At 37.9% G+C, this 22896-nt stretch overlaps 2 protein-coding genes across 3 annotated transcripts in view; one reads left to right on the forward strand and one right to left on the reverse strand.

The window, feature by feature from the left end:
- The window catches only part of LOC128669119 (neurogenic protein mastermind-like), a 120890-nt gene extending 101327 nt beyond the window's left edge, over window positions 1-19563 (forward strand). For both annotated transcript variants that reach the window (XM_053743630.1, XM_053743629.2), the window contains 8 exons: window positions 1956-2163; window positions 7016-7756; window positions 12765-12894; window positions 15131-15265; window positions 15740-16039; window positions 16574-16682; window positions 17240-17315; window positions 17745-19563. In XM_053743630.1, the coding sequence (XP_053599605.1) occupies window positions 1956-2163; window positions 7016-7756; window positions 12765-12894; window positions 15131-15265; window positions 15740-16039; window positions 16574-16682; window positions 17240-17315; window positions 17745-17975 (1930 nt within the window). In that variant the 3' untranslated portion in view covers window positions 17976-19563. The remainder of the gene's footprint in view (window positions 1-1955; window positions 2164-7015; window positions 7757-12764; window positions 12895-15130; window positions 15266-15739; window positions 16040-16573; window positions 16683-17239; window positions 17316-17744) is intronic.
- Window positions 19564-19682: 119 nt separating this feature from the next.
- Window positions 19683-22835, reverse strand: Tsp68C (Tetraspanin 68C). The gene is made up of 5 exons (XM_053743635.2): window positions 22489-22835; window positions 21785-22003; window positions 21112-21294; window positions 20519-20728; window positions 19683-20253 (listed from the first exon to the last, which is right to left on the reverse strand). Exons 1-5 carry the CDS (start codon window positions 22549-22551, stop codon window positions 19933-19935), a joined length of 996 nt encoding a protein of 331 aa, XP_053599610.1. The 5' UTR covers window positions 22552-22835; the 3' UTR covers window positions 19683-19932.
- Window positions 22836-22896: the final 61 nt, after the last annotated feature.

Raw genomic sequence — 22896 nt, forward strand, 5'->3', positions numbered from 1 at the left:
TACATACCAATGTATCTATTCGATACAACCCATCCACCGGCATTTGGTCCATGGGTAGCTCAAGTTAACTTTAACAAAATAACAATGAGGTCATCATGGAAATAGTGTATAGTCATGGGACTATACACTATTTCCATGATGAACTCATTGTTGTTTTGTAAAACCCATGTTTTACTGGTTGTACCTGAGTACAACCGCATGATTTACCCGGTCGTGGTCGGGGCGCGTTGTACGGCATTCGACTGTCTGCTAAGATATAATCGTACAGTTATATGACTAATTTGAAACAGGCAGAAACGAATGCATATCCATATGTGATTACCTGAAGTTATTAAAAATAGAGCAGAAAAGTTTCAAACCATGTTTGATACTACTACATTGAGATATTTAATAGTAACATAGGTAATTGTATATTTTTACCGAATTGGTGACCATCACTATCACTACATAGTATAAAATAAAATTGCTTCCCGATCTCTGTTTGTAACTATTATAATGCTTCTTTAGATATTTAAACTACGCAACGGATTTTGATGATTTTTTTTTAAATAGTGTGATTCCTTAGAAAGGTTGAAGTGTATAAAATATTATGATTTTATCTGGGCGAAACCAGGACGGGGCGCTACTGAGAAATACTAAATAGGTAGTACTAGTATAAAGTAGGTATTCTTACACTAGGTACCACGATAGGAGACGGGGGACGGGGCTCGCTCATTGAAAAGATATATAAATAAATAATAATGAGAATCATTGAAAATGAAGACTAATTTTGTGAAAACATTCTGAAAATAGTATTTCTTTTTAGAGAGAAGTATTTTGTTTGTTGATTCCTTTAATTCCTTAGATTATTAAAGACTGTTGATTCATATCGCTTTGGCGATATTAATGTTGCTCTTTATCAAGCGTGACGTGACCGGCTCCTACTTATGTAAATAATAATCGTATCCGATGGTAATTAAGTAGGTTACTTCATAAGTAAACGTACGGTTGGATACTGTTTGACAGTTTGATACCACACTAAATGATTTTGCCTAATAGTGTATAGTCGAAAGCACATCAACCTACTGAAATTCATAACAAATTCACTGATTACCGTAGGCATAGGGGTCCATCAGGGTACTGATACCTGCGTTTGTACTTCGTGGAGACTTTTCTTTCTGTTACGTAGTATCCGTTTCTGTTGCGATTTATTTTGTTTTATACAATCTTAAGTCAGGGAACAAGTGAAAAATTCCATAAAAATGTAGCTATTTTCTCGTATTACGTTGCAGCATCATTCATTATCACCTAAACAGCATTAATTATTATGCAAGACTGATGACGCGACCAATTCTGTGATTTCTCGTGTTACTTACCTTTATAATTCCATATTATATGTAATACCTACCTATACTTGATATTGTTGAATAAATGAAAATCGGTAATAGTAGTAATGATTTTTAATGTACTAGCTAGTAGATACTACCAGACAGTGTTTGTATTAGCATTTGCTCAAGGTGACCGCTCGGGAGTCGCGGCTGACTGAACATCAGCGGTTGAAACAGTTGTTTGTTACCTATGTAGGTACTTGTCTGAGTACATTACGATGTTAGATTAACTTATTAGTTTTAGACACGCATTGTTATTCGGCTGCAAGAGTTTGTTGTGTTGATGATGGGTCTGCGCAATTTGGGCTCTTCTTCTCTTAATTTTGACTCTTTCCGCAGTAATATAAGTACCCTAGCCAATCTCAAGTGGTCTTTGGTGTTCAATGTGTTACTTATTTACAAAATGGTATTTTTTGATACATTGCAACCTCAACAAAAGCTTGTAAAAATTACTCTTAATTGGTACATCGCGTCACAAGCTAGGCCACCTCATATCTCATGCAATGTTAAGAATTCTGGTGACCGAAGTGAAACTTCCATTAGATGTGTATTTTGCTTAAAAAACTTATTTTCATCTCTTTGTTGCAGGCGGAGAATAGAAACATACCGTCGACGGCAGTCTGAGTGTGTTCCAAGGTTCGACCAGTCGTTCACCGGCGCCTGCGAACAGCAGAACTTGGAGACGAGCGCATTGCAGAAGCGGTTCCTGGAGGGGAAAGCCAAGCGGCACGCCAAGAAAAGCGACCGCAAACCCGACCTGCCGGCCATCAGCGGCGTCCACAGCAGCGTGCACGTGGTAGGTGGTTAGGACCAATACGTCACAGGAATGTAATTGTGATTATACTTTAATGAGAAAATTAGAAAATAATAATTGTCCCCAATTTCGCCACGTGCCAGTGACGTCGAGCGAGCCCTTCTATCTATTCTTCTATTATCCAATTACCGTCTAAAAATGTATTCCAGAGTGATGTCACATTGATTAGGTCAACGGGGATATGCCTCCGGTATTATCATGATTTTTGTGCCTGAGCATATTTTGTTGTTGTATTTGGTATGCAGTCTGTGATACCAAAGCAGATATTGATTTAGATATTTTATTTGAATTTTCTTCTAGTTCGTCATCTTTTATGCATGTATTTGCCTCAACGTTCAACAATCGAGATTCTACAAAAGTCAGATCGAAGGGATATTCTTCAATATCTCTTAATTCCATTGGATTGAGGTGAAAGTACCTACGAAGCAATACGTAGTAAAGTAAAATACGAAAATGTTGTGTGTTGTATAATATAATTGGCAATTGGTAGTATATATCCAATAGAAAGTGTCCAACGAGCGAGCGACTGCGATTGAAGTGCAACTTGCAACGTTTACGCACAATAATGTGCAATAAATAATGCACTTGTCTAACATACTACGACTACTGCCTGGCACTAAACGTTCGCTGGCTCAGTGGTTAAGAGTATGTAATGACATGTATTTGATAAAGTGGTACCTGGGACGAGCCTGACGTTGACCGAAAAAAAAAACATTTTTTAACTTTTTTAATAAACAAACATCCTTTTACACATTTTATAACTTTATAGGTTCCAAATCAATAACATTTATCTCAATAAATGGCTCTTTGCCTGGAACGTCGTTTTTTACTGTCGAATCATTTGCATTCAACACGTGATAAAATAGTCATGTCCGACCGAGCAGTAAACCATTGAGGAGTTCTCTCCTGGTGACCTCCCAGGATCGGCTCTCGACGTGCTTATGACGTTACGACTTATGCTTATGACGTGCTTATTATGACCATGCTTATCCTAATCATGCATTAGGGACATTAACGTACTCGAAGTGACTCGAAGTACTCGCAAATTAAGCGAAGAATCTGTAAATAAGGAAGATGAGCGAGGTCGCTGCCTATTGTGTGCTAGTACGGACTTACAAATGTGTACGAAACCCTCGGTGCGCGTGTCCAACTCGCACTTGACTGTTTTATTTTTAATTAGCTACTCTCACGTAGCTGGTTAAAGATTTCAACTTATTATTGAATGAAAAAATAGTACAAGAACTAAGTTGGGTTGGATTGCGGTTCTGTCGAGTGAGTTACCGGAAGTGTCTGTGCAATTATTGCAGCAATCACAAGTGGCAAGAAAACATCCATTTGTTCTACGTCACGTGTCGGTGAGATGTGTGCACCGGTGCACGTGTTGCATTGCACGGCATAACATAGTTCACTTCCCTTGCCTGACTTTATTTTATATTGACTTGACATATGGCAGCAATTTTTACACGAGATATAACAATTTCACTATAATATAAAATAATCTTATTTGATTGATAAATTCATTAGGCGACATCGCGTTACTTGTGTGCTAGAGCACATGACAGCCATCGACAGACAGATGATGACAGCCCTCGTCTACTATTCGGTGTTAATTTGTGTACGAGGGCGTGTACTATATGGTAATTAGAAAACTTGTTTTTTTTTTAATTCAGTAAATAAATAATTTTAATTCATGTTATAACATAAGTAAACTTCAATAATTCAACAAATACTAGTAATTCGCATATCTAAGAACAAAAATAACGACACAGATTCAAACAAAAAAATATAATGTCCAGTTTACATTTCTATACGGCCAAATTAAAATATTTTAATTGTAACAAGACATCAATCTATTCTATGGGCTAGTTAATTGTAAGTGTATAATGTAATTAGGTAGTACACGTGTGGCAGTACGCCCGCGCCGCCGCACCGGATGCGCCGACGTCAATTGAGTTGACCCTCTCGTCTCCCGTGCCTCACGCCCGATGCCAGGGCTCTCTCTAGTCTTGATACAGATTACTGCGCACGCGACGATTTTATTCATTTACTATTTCTATTGTTCTATGTTATCATATCGCGTATACTTGCTTGTTACAAAGGAAAAGTAATTTTCTCAACTATCAGATTAGCTGTTGCCCACGGCTTCGCCTGCGTTTTTTTTTTCCCACGGGAACAGTTATTTTTCCGGGATGAAATACCTTTCATTACATTACCCTATGTCCTTCTCCTTACTTCAAATTACCCTATATGCAAAATTTCAAGAAAATTGGTTGAGTAGATAGACTGCGAAGAGGTATCAAACAAATAAAAATACTTTCGCGTATATAATATTAGTCAGATGCTCTCTCGTCGTAGCGAGTTTGTGTACTAACATTTTTCTGTAGTCTAACGCCAGCCCAGCTATCCAATATCCTATTGTAACCATCTTCTAACTTCTTTTCGTGTCAGTGGCTGGCTATAGCGATAACTCAGAAGCTATTATAATGTAGATTGATTTTGCCGCTGGACGACGAGTCATACTGTTAGATCATATATCAGAGCATGCCTTCTACTTTTATGACATCCCAACTTCCCAACTAATATTATAAATGCGAAAGTAAGTTTTTGTTAAGAAATGAAACAAAACCGGTTGATGCAATTTGGTACATGGCTAGAAAATAAACAGGAATAAGGTACTTGTTGTCCTGAAATTCTTACGGGAGCCCCGGGGCGCATCTAGTTACATATAATTGAAACATACTCATATTAACATATACCTCTATGGCTAGCTAATGTATAAGAGTAGGGACTATGGCTGAAATTGAGTGGGAGGCAGAATACCCCACTTTCTGTCTACTGGTCTATTGAAAGGTCCGTAGTAGTTGACCAGGGATAACACTTCCTTTCCTGTGTCCTATTAATTTATTCAGATGTTTGTAGTTAGGAAGTTCTGAACGATTTTTACATTAGTTTGTCAAGTTCAGTGACTGCAATGAATAAGTACTTCATAACTCAGGCATTTGAAATGGTTTGCGATAGCGATAGGGCGCGCAGAGATTGTGCAAACTGCAAGATTTCACAACGAACGCCTCGCATTGTCTCGCTGCCGCCACCAATGCGCCTGCGCCGCCGCTCACCGTGCGACCTCCGCCTGCGTTCTTTTCAATCTTCGTACTTGTATAGTTAACAGCAAATTTATTTGCCACTATTACCATGGCTTAAAGATTTGCGTGAGTGTACTAGCATAGTGCCAAAGAAAAGAAAACGCGCTGTAAATTAATTCCTACGAGTGACTATTACATATGTCAAATGTTGCGAACATTTCTAGCTTCGGGAAAATCAGCAATTTTATTTTCAGAATAGATTACTATATTTTAAGGATTGCTTAAAATTCTGTCGGTGATAACTGAAATTAAATGCAAATCTTAAAAGTAATGGAATTTAGTTAGAAACGAGTAAACTCGGAGTAGAATGAAGGAATTTTCTCATATAAACATATAGATTTATTAGGAACTAGTTAGATATTATTACATATGAATTATCTGACATTTATTTACCTAGTAACAACAAACTAATCACCTTCTCTACTGAGTTTTTGCTAAAGGTGATTGACGGTCATGCGCACGTTATGCGTTGTTTTGCATGTTATACGCACTAGAATGCATTACGTATGAATATCTGACCATTTTATTTTATTGTTCCCGTTCCAACAACTTCTAAGTAGAGATATAACTTGTCATTGTCGTCCTATTTATGTTTGACATAATTTGGAATATATATGACTAATCTTTATGTTGTTCTATGTATTAAAAATATTGTGAAATATAAACAGGAAATTCGATTACGAACCATAAATATATAACCGTATGTTCAACCGTAAAAGGTTTTGTTTTTTTTTTTATCTTATTTAGTAATTCCTAAAATGCTATGATTAACATTGACTACCTCTGGTCATCACGCCACACCGGTGGTGGTCCCGAGTTTGATCCCTGGCCTGCTACCTCAATCTGTGTGCTTTTTCCTATATATTTTACTAGGTGCGCCCCGGTCCCGTGGGATTTTCGGGATAAAAAGTACCCTATGAGTTATTCCAGGCTATATTCTACACTCGTACTAAATTTAATAAAAATCGGTGCAGTAAACTTTGCGTGAAAGAGTAACAAACAAACACACATACACATATCCTCATAAACCTTCGCATTGATATTCGTATGATATTAGTAAGATTCAACAAAGCCAATCAAAGACTCTTCTATCTTAACCGTCTTGCAAATTTGTTCCACTTGCCCGATTGTTTTGTTAGTAGTTGGAATGCTTTTCCTGTTTTCAATCCATCAAGTTGTTGACAATACAGAATCAATGGCGCACGTGATATTTCTAGTCATTATGTTAGGCATTATGTGACCACACGTGATGCCGACATCAATTAATTTTCCTACTTGGAATCAAGCAAGGTCACGCGACATTATACAAGAGATATCAACTTAAAGTTCTTCAATGCCATCAATGCAAAATGCAATCTTCTGAATCAGAAATCTTTACAAGTTTTCTTATAGCATGTCGTACAGTTATACTTATTTTTAAAAAGCATATTAGTCTACTATAGGTACTACATGCATGTAGTATTCTAATACACTCTATCTGAAAGCAGTTTAGCTGACGTAGTTATGGCTAAGTTAATTTCTAAACGGAAGGGAAGCTCGCACTGGCCGGATATTAACCGTTCACGTGGGTTCCACTAGACTATGGCGCAGAGCCCATTTGGGCAGAAACGTTTTTGCCTAGGCATAAACCATCTCTCTCTCTAGATCAGACCCATACCCATCAAATATTATAATTCAATATATTGTTACAGCAACAAAAGTTCGGCTGCGGCGACTACGAGCCTCCAGCAAAAATACAATGCGGCGGAGGAGGCAGCGGTGGCACGGAAGCTCTCACCAAGTTCTCAGTGGAGATAGTCCAGCAGCTGGAGTTCACCACATCGGCAGCCGATTCGCATCCGCAACAAATTTCCACCAACGTCACCGTGAAGGCGTTGGCGAACGCTGTGAAGACTTCCAATTCCCCTCCGCCTCAGCAGCCACCGCCAAGAGCTCCTTCCCCCTTGGATTGCGAACGAGAATGCAAAGCTGAATGTAAATCCGAGGTGGCCGATGACGAATTCGTCGGCCTCGACGAGTGCGCGGCCGCTCTAGAAAGGGACGCCGCATCAGCATTTTCGAGCTTGGCCGACCTGATCGGTGAGGATGAGGGCGACGATGCGTTCGAGCATTTGATCACGGAGATTTCGGGCTACTCGGAGTTCATGAAAGATTTCGATTTGGATGGAAGTAAATTGAATGGCGGCGGTGGGTTAGGCTTGGAGCCTGAAAACGAGGGAGCGCCGCGAGCGTACGGTGGCGGAGAGATGTCGCCGGCGGCGCAGACGCTGAAGCACATGGCGGAGCAGCACCAGCAGGCGGCCGGCGGCGACTGGGCGCGCTACCGCGGCTACGGCGGCTATAGGCCGCGGCCTGCGCCTCCCGGCATCGACCACCTACACATGTCCCAGCAACAGCAGATGCACCTGTCTCAACCGCACCACAATCTACAGGTAAATAAAAATTCTTGTATATACGTTCTCAATGAATAGTTGATCTGAGAATAGTCGCTCGCCATTCATCCTCGAAGGCGTTAATTTATGAAAATTGACTTCTTACGCACTTTAAGCATGTATGGTATTATCGATACATGTACTCGTAGTAACAACGCTATAAGTAGGTAATTACGTTGTTTACAAATATGTCTTCTACAATAATGATGATATTAATATAATTACATAATATTTATCGAATTTTATTAAGGATTAAGGTCTGGTCTGATTAAAGAAGGACACAACGATTTATATATAGTGCAAAATGCAATAAAAGTATCAGGGCTATCATATACCAAAAGTTTTCTTATTGAATATGCCTGCGAACTTTATGTTGTTTCAAAAGTATTTGCGTATTTATATTGTGATCTAGCCACCAAATTCAACGTCGCAGGTAGTTATATCGTTAATTTTCATCCCATAAATTACTTAGGAAATTGAGTTTAGTAATCGGAGTCTTCTTTATTGGGCAATTCGTGACGCGAAAGGACATAAAAAACATGGGAGTCTGGGGTAGTATCGACCGGGGCGAGAGTGCGCGCGCTGCCCGCCCACTGAGGGTCTGGCAAAGGGCTTCGACTGCGATGTCTCTGCATGGTCGTCTCCTTCTACGACACACTATTCAGAACGGGTTCATTGTTATTAAAATAAAGTTTTAAAATTTAAATTACGAACGTTTATGTTTTTTATAGTTTATTTTTATAAAAGCTAAGCAGTTATCTCTATCAGATATATTCGAATATTTGTTGCGGTTGATATTTCCCGTCACGTCTATCTGGTGTAAAAATTTATCGCAGGATGTTCTTATATTAATTCGTTGTTACTCACATTTAATTATTTATATTCACTTTTTATAAGCCTCTCTGCTAATCTTGATCTTCGGATTTGTAGTTGCTTGTTCTTATACTTATGTATTATACGCAGTTTATTGAAACACGTGCGAACACGTACCGAGCTCTGCGAACATACATGTGTGATCTGCTGTGCCACATGTTGGAATTTATTAAAACCGCGATGGGACAAGGGCACAGCAAAAAGTATAAAATGGTTGGACATGACACATATAGCCTACCACTAAAATTACGCGTGGTTACGCTTTACGTGTTGTCCGAAGCCAAATTATCATTTAGATAAGATTATTAAAATTAACCAAATACGTACTCTGACGTACTTATCATACCTGTTTGTGTTAGTTGCAGCGATATTAAAGTATTACACTTTCAAAAGACACTCACAGGCATTTTCAAAAGACTTATGTCCCTTTTCCAAGTTTCTTTTTTATTCTTATTGTTGGAAGCATTTTTCTTCGATATATGTTACGTGTGACATATGTATGTATACATATTTTTTATAATTTTATATTCCCTAAAAATCACGGTTGGCTTCAAGAAACTTTAATCCCAGCGATATACAAATTTGTCTAGAGCAATAAATGTTAATCATATGGCATAGTGTGTTCTAATCTCGGTGTAGGAGGCAGGGGCAGGCAGGGTGACACGGCCGATGACATTAGAATGGAATAAAAAGAGTGCTCGCCGCCCGATTGTTTCCTGTTACCACACCACGTGTCCCTTTCATTCGGCGCGTCTCCATGATACAGTTATTAAAAAGTTACACAGCAAACTTTTTCCTCAAAATCCTTCAATAGGTTTTTAGGGAAAAGTTTGTTTTATCATATTTATATATAATATATTTATATTTAATCTTCATTATCATAGTATCGTTAAAAAACTATATTTGAGTAACTCCTATTTAAGATGGCTTTAAATTTTGAACTAGTTTACTATTTAGATGCAAGTCACGTCGCTGATTAAAAACAAGAATAGTGTTTTACAACACCAGCGGAATAAAACCTTCACCGCTCTTTTCCTTGACATAATTTCCGGTAGAAAAATGGTTCTCTTATTGTTACATAGAGCGTTTTCGTTACATAACAACTTAGCTCAGCAACAAGTCGTTATTACTGCGTAAAGTTTAACTTTATTTTGGTTCCATTACCTTTGACACCAGTTTCCGTGACGTGGAAGTAGGCGGCGTGACGCTTGTACGTGGGACGATGTGCTATTTGTGTCTGTTCGCGGGGGGCTAAACTAATGCCAGGACCCGTCTACGTCACAATTTGAATTAAATCAATACTGTAGACCTAGAGATTTCTTTAGTAAATTGCGCAAAGTTAGATGCGGTTATATGCCCCGGTGTTGCACAGGACTTGCTGACATTCTCATCATATTTCGCAAGTTAGGCCTTATGCATGTTTCTTTGCTTATTTAGTACTTATTTATATAATGAAATAAAACAATAATTTTATAGATCCTATGTAGTAATAAGATTTTTAGGTCTCTAGACGTTCATATTCAAATGCCATCGGGTGTGGCAGGGGTGGCTTGGTTACGGTCGATTTCTTGTGCCGCAATATCGCTTTACTTGTTAGGTAAATTTATACATAGACTATATCATTTGTAACTAAAACTCTTCGATTCCAATTATATGTAGGTATATCGTTCTTGGTAGCTCACTGTATGTATGTTGATTATGATATAACGAACAATATCAAATCAAAGTACAGCACATCACCCTACCCAAATTATATTGCAAATTCGCCGTTATTACCACGGTATAGATGTCCATGCATGGCAACGTGACATCCGATTCATACTTGTTGTACTCAAATTCATTGTAACTTCGCGGCTATTACCTGTAGCGGCGCATTAGGCCCAGCAATTACATGTACTTATGGCACGCGTATTCGTTCGCACGTTGATTTCTGATTCTACACTACAGTGTGTCATACCTGTTCATACTATTTTAGATTTCACGGAATGGATTACCATTCCATGAAGTCTAAAAATGGTATGAGTATTTCATCAACATCATTATATTATATCAACTGATTACAGTTGATGCAATATGGGAGGAAACCACTTTCTAATGGGAGATATTTGATAGGGTCCATTCCATCATAACAATAATTTTTAAAATTGTAAGTTTATTAATAAATTTAATCATCATAAACCTTCGTATGGCGTTCTCAAATTGAAGCAAAGTTAAATCGGTATAGTATAAAATAATCCTCTAATTTCTCGGGTACATTTCCTACCTGCGCTGCCAATCCTCGGATCATTTGAAAAAGTGATGCGCGACCAGATAACAGAGGTGCCGTTAGGCCGTCTGGCTTCACAATGCGGTTTAGCGGCCTAGCACGCATATTCCACTTGTATTGACGGAGAACAACAAAAATCGCGGGTGAACCGGACGGAGCCCAGGAGGCGCGCGGAGCGCCCGCTCTTCGAACAGGTTTTAGGCACCTCATCGGCTATAAGGGCCTGCGCTCATAACTTTGTGTATCGGCTATGAATCTGGTGCAATATCTTCTCATGCCCTAAATCTGTCTTATCCCATAAACGCATGGTGATTCGAAAATTTCAATAATATTTCTGAAAATCATAATAATTTCTCCGATTTGCTGGTTTAAGTTAAGAATGTGTAGAACTTGATATATGTCTTATTGTTTTTCAGTTGTTTATCGTACCAATGACTATCCAAGAGGCAGACTTTTATTTAGTTGCTTTTTTGTTAATAATATAAAAAATATCTTTCAGGTACTTTTAGAATGATCCTATTAGTATTTAAATTATTATCCTTTCTAATATATATATATATAATTATCCTTTCTGTTCAGATACGCTACAGAAACAGCACGCGATTTAAGGACGCCTGTACTTATCAACCTTTGAATATTCTGTGTATGTGTGCCTGTGTTTGGTCGAAGCTAAAAATAGCGTCTATACCTATACATTATAGTCTGAAACAATTAGATTGAAACATGATTGTAAAATTGTGATATACATAATAAAATATTGCAAAAATATTTAATGAAATTATTGCCATTGCGAGAATACATTTGCATACATTTCAATACCTAGTTAAGTCATATGTGTGAAACACCACAAATACAAATTATCTAATAACGTAAAATTATTCGGTTCGCAATAACTGGTTTTAGACGAACTGGGATTTTGTATTTGGAATAACAAAAGATTCCGATGGTTAGTGCTAATTAGGTAATATTACTTACAAAAATAACACTGATGAACATTTAGCGAAAGCAAACAATCAGAAAGGAGATAAAGTATGAGACATTTATTATGATCTATTCAGATTGTTTATTATGATTACGTTTCAGATATGCGTGCACGAATATGAACAATAAGAGCACTTGCATTCTTCCATTTGAAACTCTATTTAATACAAGGTTATATACAGTGATAAATGTCATACGAAACCATAGAAAAACTGCATGCAAAATGTGTAGAAAGAGATTGTCTGCGAACCGGTTTCGTTGTACGTACATTTTACATAGTTTAGATTGATGTGTCGAGTCATACATCATGGAGTCTTGCAGATTGTTATAGCAATATTCAACGCACGGGTAGATAGAATCGATGTAGATATAGGAAGGAATCTCTGCTAATTTTAGCTGAATGATGTAATTTTTGCATAATTCTTCTTGCTGCCGGAGACGATCAGTTGCTAATGATAATCGAGCTAATAACTTCAGTTGGATCGCAATAGATCCTTGATCGTTCAGGCATTTTTTACCGTTTCGGTTTTAAAACTTGTTGCTTTGTTTCTAAACTTGATAGGTATATTTACAGCAGCAATGTTGGTTTACGATTTAGTTTTGATTCTAGAGTCTGCCAACTATTTTCGCGATACCGAAGAGCGGAAAGACGTAGCGTAACTTGTAGAGGTTCAATTACAATCCAGCTGAATTTATTTGCGCGATTGTGGGGCAGATGTCTACAATCGGTTACCACCTGTTCATAAACAGAGTGTTCTGTATAGAGGTTTGCACTATATATTTGCAAAGTTGTCGTGTTTTATAAGGTGGCTAAACGTCTTATCTCTCCTATTCTCTAATGTCCGTACTCAGTGGTATAATTTTGTAATGTCAATATTTTCTGTGCAGGTGTCAGCGGCGCAGCACATGGCGGTGAGCGGCGCGGCGGGCGGCGGCGGCCACGTGTCGGTGGCCGCTCAGCAGGGCATGTATGCCAGCTTCCAGCACCAAGGCACGCCCTCATCTCAGCATCACCAAGGTATTACTTGTGTACACTATACCGCATGTTGCGTCACCGTATTCTGTAACAACCTTATGTAATCGCCTCGCGTGTAATCATTAAGCTCCAGTTTACTTGTTGTTTGTATGTTTTGCGATATTCGTTACATATGCACCTCCCTTCTCGTTCTTTCTTACTTGTATTTTAATTTAGTTGTGATGATGGTCGTGGTGATAACAGAAAATTGCATTAGAGAGTATAAAACCCTAATGACCTGTTAAAAAAGGTATTATTAAAAAGAGCAAGCCAGTGGATGTTTTTGCATTGATACAATGTCCAACTCATAACAGTCAGCACGATGTGAATCAAACACCAGTAAACAAGGTTGCCGAGAATAATTGAGGTGCGATTGCGAGAGAGAATGGCAAGGATCGATATGAAAATACGACGACATTATCCGTACAAACATACATATTACCTGAGACAAATAGTAGCTAATATTTATCACACAAGTAAAACATGAACGTTGCGTACATCACAAAATCTCTCAATAAAACATTCATTTTCTGTCTGAAAACGTATAAAATATAGTAACGACAGTTGCTTCATGTGTCGATTGTTTTATTTTACAAACACGCGTGATTGGTCGCATCTTACTTGTGTGAATGTAAACATGTGAAAGTTATCAATTTCGCATATACTTCGTGGTAGTCATTTCAATAAAATGCTGATGATCCAATCCGGTGCGGAAATATTTTAGTGCCATCGGTTGTGGTTTCATACATATTGGCTACTATTTCACCTAGCGATTGTGTATTTTGAATGGCGGATGCCTTATTTTTATTATATCTATGTTGTTATTGCCGACATTGGGATAAAAATGAAGGTTCAATATAAGCTTGGTAAAATCATGACACAAAAACTAAGGATACGACTCTTATGTATAGTTATTATTGCAGGGATTGTTTTATCGTTTTTATTAGTACTTCAGATAATTAGAATCTTACGCCAAATATGACTCGTTCTGATCATAGATCACTTGCGATGTTTTATTAATCGTACATTATCGTCCAAGCTTTGCAATGCGAGAATTTCATTATAATTAGAAATGTGAACCATCATCAGTCATAAACCAACATCAGTCATAATGCAAAGCCGAGGCATATCATTTTAAAATATTTTTAAAACAACGCTGCATGAAAATGGAATCGCGTGCAGAGTTTATTTTTCATCACAGTTTTGTTACAATGTTCTCGTATGTAGCGTATGTAATCCTAGAACGTCGTGCGGGAATAAGATCTCTATGGCGTTATGTTAAGAGGGAGTCGGCTAAGTGCAATAAAATGATAGCGGTGTGTGGTATGCGCGAGTGAGGGGAGGGTGCGAGAGGTTGACGATCGGCGAGAATGCGAGTCGCGCGCCTTGGGGTTGCTTGACAGATTGACGTGTCCATACTTCATACTAATGCTTTGTAGTTCATATACTGCATTCCTTACTTTTTTCACACCTCATATACTTATTTGCTTTGTAAAATATCCACCGAATGGGCTATTGGACTTTTATTGATAATGTCCACTTTCAGGCCTCGGAAGTTTAAATAGCCGAAATTTAGCGTTCAAAAATCTATTTTTGTTGTGCTGTTTGTCTCATTTGCAAATCGCGTGAATAATCCTACAGAAAACCAAAAGGCAACAATACTGCACTTCCATACTTCAACAAAGTTATACATTTTACATATGGAATTTCAGCGCCAGCAGTGATTGTATTACGTTAATACCATCGATATGGGAAAAGGTTAATAGATAAGATAGACGGATCCAAAGTTTATTTACATTTCATAACAAGTAACATGTACAAGGTGCATGATGTACACACAACACAACGTTGCTATAGTTATACCGTTTACTTGGAAACAAATATAACGGTATGAAGTCGTAATCTTCGGGAGTTATGCCAACTATACTTTTGTGGATATGATGATGAGATTGTAATATTGAGCATAGCTATGCCCCATGATTTTGCTTGTGCCTTTCTCATGAAAATAGTTATATTACCCAGAAGTATATTTTCAAATCGATTTGGTGGTTATTTTTACCTCCTTTTTTGTATAAGTACTAATTATTATTACAGTGTTATGTCGAATTAACCTTTTTTATTTAGACTACAACCATTAATGTGTTCTAACAAACACAGTCTTCATCTTTATATAATTGTAGAGATATTTATGCCTGACCTACTATTTCAATTATTGAATGATGTTCGTATGTTTTTACAGGTAACGGCTGCGATTCGTACTCGATGTCTCAGTCGCAGAGTATAAACTTCTCGCAAGGCATGCGGCCGCGGCCGCAGGGCCCTGCCGCCGCCCCGCAAGCGCCCGCCGCCGGCACGGGCCCACAGCAGCCGCTCGGTGAGTCATCGTCAGTCACTCATAACAGCTATTGCTCACCTCCATTTCGAATGTTATCTAAACTGTCAATATAAATAAGTTTGGAATTGCATGAAGTTTGGAATTGTTATAATAATATTCAGTTAATGGTGGGTCCTTCCGTTTCTATTGACTGTCTTATTGCTAACACTGGTGTCAGATTTTATTCAATTCAAATTCATTTTTTATAACTAGAATAGATTAGTGTGCAGGTTTCCTCTTGATATTTTTCTTCGCCGGTAGCATGTCAGATTGGTTTACAAACTAGTATCGCCCGAGCAAGATTAGAAGCTTTTGGACCATTGACATCCTTAACCATTAGACCACCACCGATTCATGTTAAATTGCTCATAAATCAAGTCTAAATCCACGTCGGACCAAACAAAACTGGAAGGAAATAAAGTTTTGATCCACTTAACTGTGTTTCGTCAATAATGATCGACATGATAATTCCAGGAGTCGCAGCAGCGGGCCTGTCGAGAGAACAGCAAGCGAAAATGTTGCAGCAACAACAACAGCAAATGTTGCGGGCGCAGCAGCAACAGCAGCAGCAGCAGCAGCAGCAGCAGATGCGGCCGCCGCCGCCGGAGTACAAGGCGCGGTTCGCGTCGCCGGCGAGCGCAGGCCTGCGCCGCGCCGGGCCCGCGGCGCCGCGCCCGTTCCCGCCGCACGCGCGTCAGTACTCGCCGGAATGGCGACACGTGCTCATGCAGCAGCAGGCTGCAGCCAGGCAACAGTTTCCACACCATCATCAAGGTAAACAGAAGGATTTCACTTATTTGTTGAGAAGAAAACAGCCGACTTTAGTGTAAACATTGTATAACTCATCATAAGCCTACTACTTTGATGACCCCACTGGGACTATAGCTTTTTTTACTTTCCTTGGATAAGGAGTATGGGCCGTGACTGTTTAATATGTGTAAAACTACTTATAATGGTAAAACTACCAATCACACATTTAAGTCTGTAACGTCTAGGTAAACAAAACAAACCATTACTTTAAGATCAAAATTCCATTAAAATAAAAATAGGTATTTTTTCAAAAGAATATGATTTAAACGTAAAATAATCTACATAACTACGGATAATTTGATTTAAAATCCATATTATCACACGAAGAAGAGAGAAAATGTTCGGACCCTTGATACCAAGGCATCACATCAAGAAGTGCAGCAATTATCTATGGAATGAGAGCAATGGAATGAAATGCACTGACAAGAGTGACTGAGGTTACAAAAAATAAATAATATTAAATATAATATATAATAAATAAATAAATAATATTTTCAGCGGGCTTCGGAATGGGTTCAATGGGCGGCGGTATGACGCAGCAGCAGATGCAGCTGCAACAAGCGAGACTCCAGCAACAACAGCTTATGCAGCACCAACAACAACAAAGGTACGTAAGACTGATTTGTTTTCGAGTGTGTGTACGACGAGTACCGTTAGATGATGGTTGTAGTGAATGTCATGCCAGAATATAATGCCAATAATTTAAGCTACTGTAATTCAATCTTGACACCAGTAATATTACGTAAGTTCAATTGTCAACTCAAATATGTATAGAGTGTCAGCAACTTTTTACAGATAGCATTCAACATATTGCCAGTGTCAGGCAAAACTTTTTGGAAAACTTAATAAAATAGAACAGATTATTTCACTTTAGCGCAGAAATTAGCAGTTTTTTATATTTTCAATAAGTAGATATGTAATTTAGAATGAGACCACGTGATAATTATATTAGCGTTAGTAGTAGTAATTAGTAGGTACTCGCAAATCTGCAAATTGACATAAGAATATTACAAATACATACTAATTTGACTCAGAAACTAGTTCCTTTACATAATTGTATGGCCTTGACCGGCTTACACACGTGTAATGGTATTTGCACTGCACATACTTGATACGTGCACATAAATTATATTGTATTAAATTAATATTGTTTTTTTTTTGCAGGTCATCGAATCAGCAGCAGTCTCCGATGTCGCACCTGATTATGCAACAAAATCAAATGATGAATGTGCAAGGACAAGTGAGTGTTACTTAACAAATATACCTACAAATATAAATAATTGCAATAAGAACTACTTCTTGTTCGCTTCGAAACTATGTGAGGGGATGGCATAATATACTAATTCTAATTATTTTTGGATTGGATATGTTCTAATGTCGAACTTTTCTGGCTACTTTAAAAAACGTATGGTCTTATGATGCCAAAAAGAGGCGGGAATATGATCAAAGGTGTTTTTTCATCGTGTTTTTTCTGCAGTCTAAGGGCCCATTACACTTAATTCCTTTAGGCTAATATATCATACAGATAGCGTTAAAAATTATGATACACTAGTATCGGATAGAGCTAAATAGCCCATCACAGGCAGAATTATCTAAAACTTCAGATTACTATATGATGTTTTATCAGAAATTGGTGAATGTATTATATCGATAATAATTGATTTCGCAGATGCCAAACATTCACATGTCGCAGTCCCAAAGCATGTCGCTGCATGCGCCTGCGCAGAACAGCGTCGTGCAGAACTCCTTCCCGTCGCTCCACAGCTCCGCCTTCACGGGACAGACCGCAGAATTTAATTTAGACTTCCTCGACAACATGCCTTCCAGTGACGCCAGCAACCTCACCGCGCAGGAGCTACTCAACTCCCTCGACAACACCTTCCTGAATGATATACTTTAATTAGTTCCGTGATAGAAAAATTGGAAAAGTATTATCTGACCGTGGTCAGAACTAAAGGTGTTTCCGACGGACGTTCTGTAGCAAGATATCTACTGCTCGAGCTGAATCGTGACCGTTTCGCGCGAAGTTATCTAAGGAATTTAACACCACAATTTAATGTGGTTAAAGAACATTTGTAGAATATCGAAAAATCTTCCTATGTCTTTTATCACTTTCGACCGCGTTGTTTTATAGACTATTTATTGTGGAAATGTTAATTTCATAGTATTTATAGCTCTTACGATTGTTAATAGTTCTTTTGTAAATATTTTATCGTAATTTAAGACGTTTGTTTATTGTAATGATATCAGTGAGCAGCAAGGCAGTATATACCACAGACTGTAAAATTAAGATGCGAGTAGACTTTATTGTATATTTATTATTGATACGAGGATTAAGTTATGAGACGGAAAAAGAAAGCACAAAAGACATTATTCTCAATATTTTAATACATCAAGAATTATTTAATAATATATTTAAACAATTTGGCCAATAACTTATTTTTACAATAACTTATTTTTACTATTCTATGTGTAATCTTCCAAGTTTATAGTTTGAACGTATTGATTGTTTCTGGCCGTCCAATATCACCTTGCCAGCGACCCACTTCCGAGACGCAGTATTTAAAAAATATTGTCTTTTGTGAAAAAAGAAAACATATTATCCACAGACTATTAATACATCTAATAGACAACTTACGTTGCTTGCAAGGTTTACTTCCGCCTGGGAATGGCCATTATCCATTTAATCTTAATTTCCTTTTGTTATAGTTCAAATGTACATTTTATATGTTATAGAAACATCATTCCTGTACCTAAGATAAAGTAGATTATACTGTGATGTCGGTCTCAATGGTCAATAGATAATATAGAATCAATTATTATAAATAGCGAATAGATAGACTATTTTTATTGTTAAGGATCTCATGTATCATTTAGAAGGGTTCAGGGATTCTGGAATTGTAGAATTGGTTTTGATTCCAATGGGACATAGTTACTAATGTAATACTTCCCCCCCACGTATATACCCACCCGCAGTTTCTCTATATTATGGGCTTCTATTTACAAAATTATGAAAATACAAATTATTAGATTGGTTGTCAAACAACAATGAAAGCTTCCTTTGCGACATTGTAAACTAAAGTGTTCGTTATCGTTTCATGTATTTATAATTTAATATTGATTCTCCTTATCATTAATTTGGTTATATTATATATTTAATACGAGAAATGTCAGAAAAGTCAGTTTAGGACAGAGCGATGAGTATTGACTTATAATTGTTGGTTGGGACCATTTATGGACATGTTTTTTTCATTTGTCTCAGATCTTGTAAAGGAAGCTTTTTAATGATTTTGTATTCAAATTTATTGAAAATATACATGTACATATATAGTAATAAAAAGTATACAAATATTACCAGCTCTCTGTTAAAATAATAGCTGTAAAACCAATTGTGAATGATAGCAACATTCCAGAGCCATTGTTAACAATGTTTTTAACTTTAGGACCAATTTTTGATCATTCTTTTGAAATAATATTGCATATTGAGACATTGAAGTTTTATTTTTATTATCCACTAGGTACTTAAAACTAAAAATAAAACAAATTAATTGAACTTATAATTACATAATGAGTATAATGAGGTGGCACGGAGTTAAATACTTCAGAGAACTAATTATCGCGATTATGATAAGTGAAGTGAACTTATGGCACATAGTTTAACTAGTGATGATAAACGATTTTAAACTGTACTGTAGCTATTTAGGCTGAAAGACATAAAAAAACTAAGTCTGAAAGTCGGCGGGCATAAATTACATTGAATTTATTCACCACATAATAGAATCAGCTTGATGTTTATATAAATAATCTGAAAACTTCTCTAATTTCCTCTCTAAAGCATTTATCTCCGATGCTAATTCTCATACCATTTCGTTGGGCTTACTGTCGAAAATTCGGGGGTTCCGTACTCTCGGACTGTAGAAATTATTCGGTTGTATGTACTTCGCGGTGATTGGTTCATCATGCGTACCGAATTTGCTTTCGTAGATATTCTCATTTGTTTTGTTGGCAATGGATTTCATCACGAATGATCGGATTTCTTGCCTCCGTTTTCTGAGTCGGATGCAAGATAATATGGTGCTTAAAAGGATTCCGAGTTTGAATACTGCCGTTACGAACAACCCCAGTATGAAGACGAGATACTGTTGTTGATACCAGTCGTCGAGTTTGTCGAGGCAACCCTGAAGTAAAAGTTCTTTTGATTTTCTCATCGTTTCTCGTCATTTTAATAAACAAAACCCATCTATGTTTTTGGTAGTTGTGGTTGGAAGGCGAACCCGCGTCGACTTGTACTACATGATTCTAGATGGAACTGATGTAATATTTGATGGCTCATACAAATTATAGGCGAATTCAGATGTAGACTAGAATTTAATATATTTGGAAAAAACTCTTAATGTATTTTATTAGGTACGATTTAGAAGTTAGATTTAAAATGATAGTTACCGGCACATATCGGAAGTCAGGGTTAGGCGTGACCTCCTGGCAGCGCGCGGTGTCGAGCGGCCTGGGGTTGAGGTAGGAGGGCGCGGCCGCGGACGAGGTCGCGGGCACGCAGCAAGTGAGCGGCACGGCCAGCGCGCGCGGGCCCAGCTGCCGCAGCTGCCACGCCGACATGTCGTAGTTGCGCGCGCTCGTCATGCCGCAGCATTCCAGCTAGAACACCGGATTCACATTCTAATTATTATAGGGTAGGTAATACGGTCTTCACTCATTATTTTGTAGGTATTCATAATATAATTGGCTTGTATACTTAAAATTATGTACTAAAAATATACTAAAATAAGTACACATGTATATCTTTTATTACAGATATACTTATTGTCACTTATTTTTTTAAATATAATAAAACTTATGTCATGCAATTGGATCCCATTTATTCAAGTTTCTTTGGAAGAAGACCGTTAAAGAGGGCGCAACTACCGCTGTATCAATGATTCGGGGCCCCCGGCTACAGGGGCCCTGACGTGTGTAAGCAAAATGACAATCTTTATGCTGGTAACAATCTTAATAAAATTACTCGAATAGAAATAACTCACTTGAGTCTGCGCAAGATCAACAGCAGCGGTAAAGTGTTCGTAGTCGGGCAGAGCGTAGTAGGCCTGCAGGGCTCCGACGGCGCCGCCTTGAGCGTTCTGCAGCCCAAGACAGCGCGGCCAGATCGCTGCCAACACGCCGCCTGCGCATTCAGCCAGGAGAAGAGATAGCACCACCAGAAAATACTGAAACAGGATATATAATTTGTCAGTTCAAAGATCTGAATTTTTATTGTTTCATCTCGGGGTCAGTCTAGATGTTTAATGAAAAATGGGTCACTTTCTAGACGTACTAAATAGAGAATTGTCCTTATTCATAGGTGTACTTAGTTACTATGGTCGGCAGCACCACTAAACTCATTAGACTAGAAAAGGAGTCGTTTAGTCCCTCAGTAAGTTATATGAAACTGTCTTTATTTCAATGTGGTTCCGCCTTAGAATAGGATCACTCCATAACCACCCGTAGATATCATACGAGGCAACTAAACTAACTACACAGCCATGGAACCTTTCTTAACAAGGTAACAATATAATTCCTAAGGAGGATTAATGTCAGACAGGCTATTTTTTCATGTTTATTTGTTACGCTAAAAACGGGCTTCGTGGCGTCACAACCTGGAATAAACCCAGTGAAGATGTGAGAGGGATAGTTTTATTTAAAATTGAGAGCACTCACCAAAGTCAAAATAACGTATCCAGGTAAATATGTGGCCCAGCAGCCGAGCGCGGCGGTGGCGCACACGATCAGCCCCGAGGCCAGCAGAGCTAGCGCTAGGAAGTAGAACGGCGGCTGCTCCAGCCCCGACTCAGGGGAAGCTAGCAGCCGCGATAGAAGCACCCGTTGCTTGTCGCTTAGCAGCAGGTATCCGCATACCACTTCGAAGAAACCGCATGCCTGCAGTTACGAGTTATTATAGTTATTGTTGCATAAATAGAAAAACAGAGCTATATATTTCCCAGTGCTGGGCAAAAGCCTTCCCTAAAAATTCTTCGGATTAAATAATGAGGTAAACATTTTTTTCCATTTCTTTCAGAAAGATTGGCAAACAACATTGTAATTTATTATTATTATGGCTATCCTACAAAGAAATATATTTTAACCTGAATGTGGTTCAAAGGATTAACGCTTTCTGGTTTTAGCAGACAAACATTAGAAGCTCTATTTCTGTATGGTATCCAAAGTGTTACAATCGCATTGTTTGTAAAGCAATATGAACTAAGAAATAACTTATAGCGTAGGATGAATCAAAGTTCTCAAAAAAATCTGTTATATTGTTTATCCATGTTGTATAACCGATGATGATAACAAGTATGGTTATTATGATCTTCTCGTACAACATTAATCTTCAGTAATGTATAAAAATATAAATCGGGACTTACGAAAAAAATTGTATTGAAACACCCGAATAAAACTTTGGCGCTTCTCATGTTTCTGCACTTCATATTCCAAAATTGCACGACACAAATTCTGATGATTGTAACATTAGAAGAAAATTGAGTTATTTCAATATTATGTTATGAATATACTTATTTCACGGAAGAAATTTTTATGTGGTCACTACAAGTGTTGCGAGTATGTGAACAAACAATAATACTTACATTGAATAGATTCGCCGGTTTTAGGGAGATGCGCTCTGTTGAGCAGGTGGGGTGACTAATAATTAAGGCAGTTTTGTTTAAAATTAATGCATGAGTTACTCCAGCATTAAAATGTGTGAATGTGAGAGCTGAGTCCGTCCCATTTTTTTAATGTTGCGATGGTGTAATATTGGCGGGCAGGCTGATAGC

The sequence above is a fragment of the Plodia interpunctella genome, chromosome 4 (assembly GCF_027563975.2).
Source record: "Plodia interpunctella isolate USDA-ARS_2022_Savannah chromosome 4, ilPloInte3.2, whole genome shotgun sequence".
NCBI lineage: Eukaryota > Metazoa > Arthropoda > Insecta > Lepidoptera > Pyralidae > Plodia > Plodia interpunctella.

Coding starts and splice junctions, on each gene's coding strand:
- Tsp68C (XM_053743635.2), bottom strand. CDS start 22,551: ATGAAGTGCAGAAACATGAGAAGCGCCAAAGTTTTATTCGGGTGTTTC. Junction 22,004..22,488: donor GTTTCAATACAATTTTTTTC/GTAAGTCCCGAT, acceptor TCGTAACTGCAG/GCATGCGGTTTCTTCGAAGT. Junction 20,729..21,111: donor TTGATCTTGCGCAGACTCAA/GTGAGTTATTTC, acceptor CCGGTGTTCTAG/CTGGAATGCTGCGGCATGAC.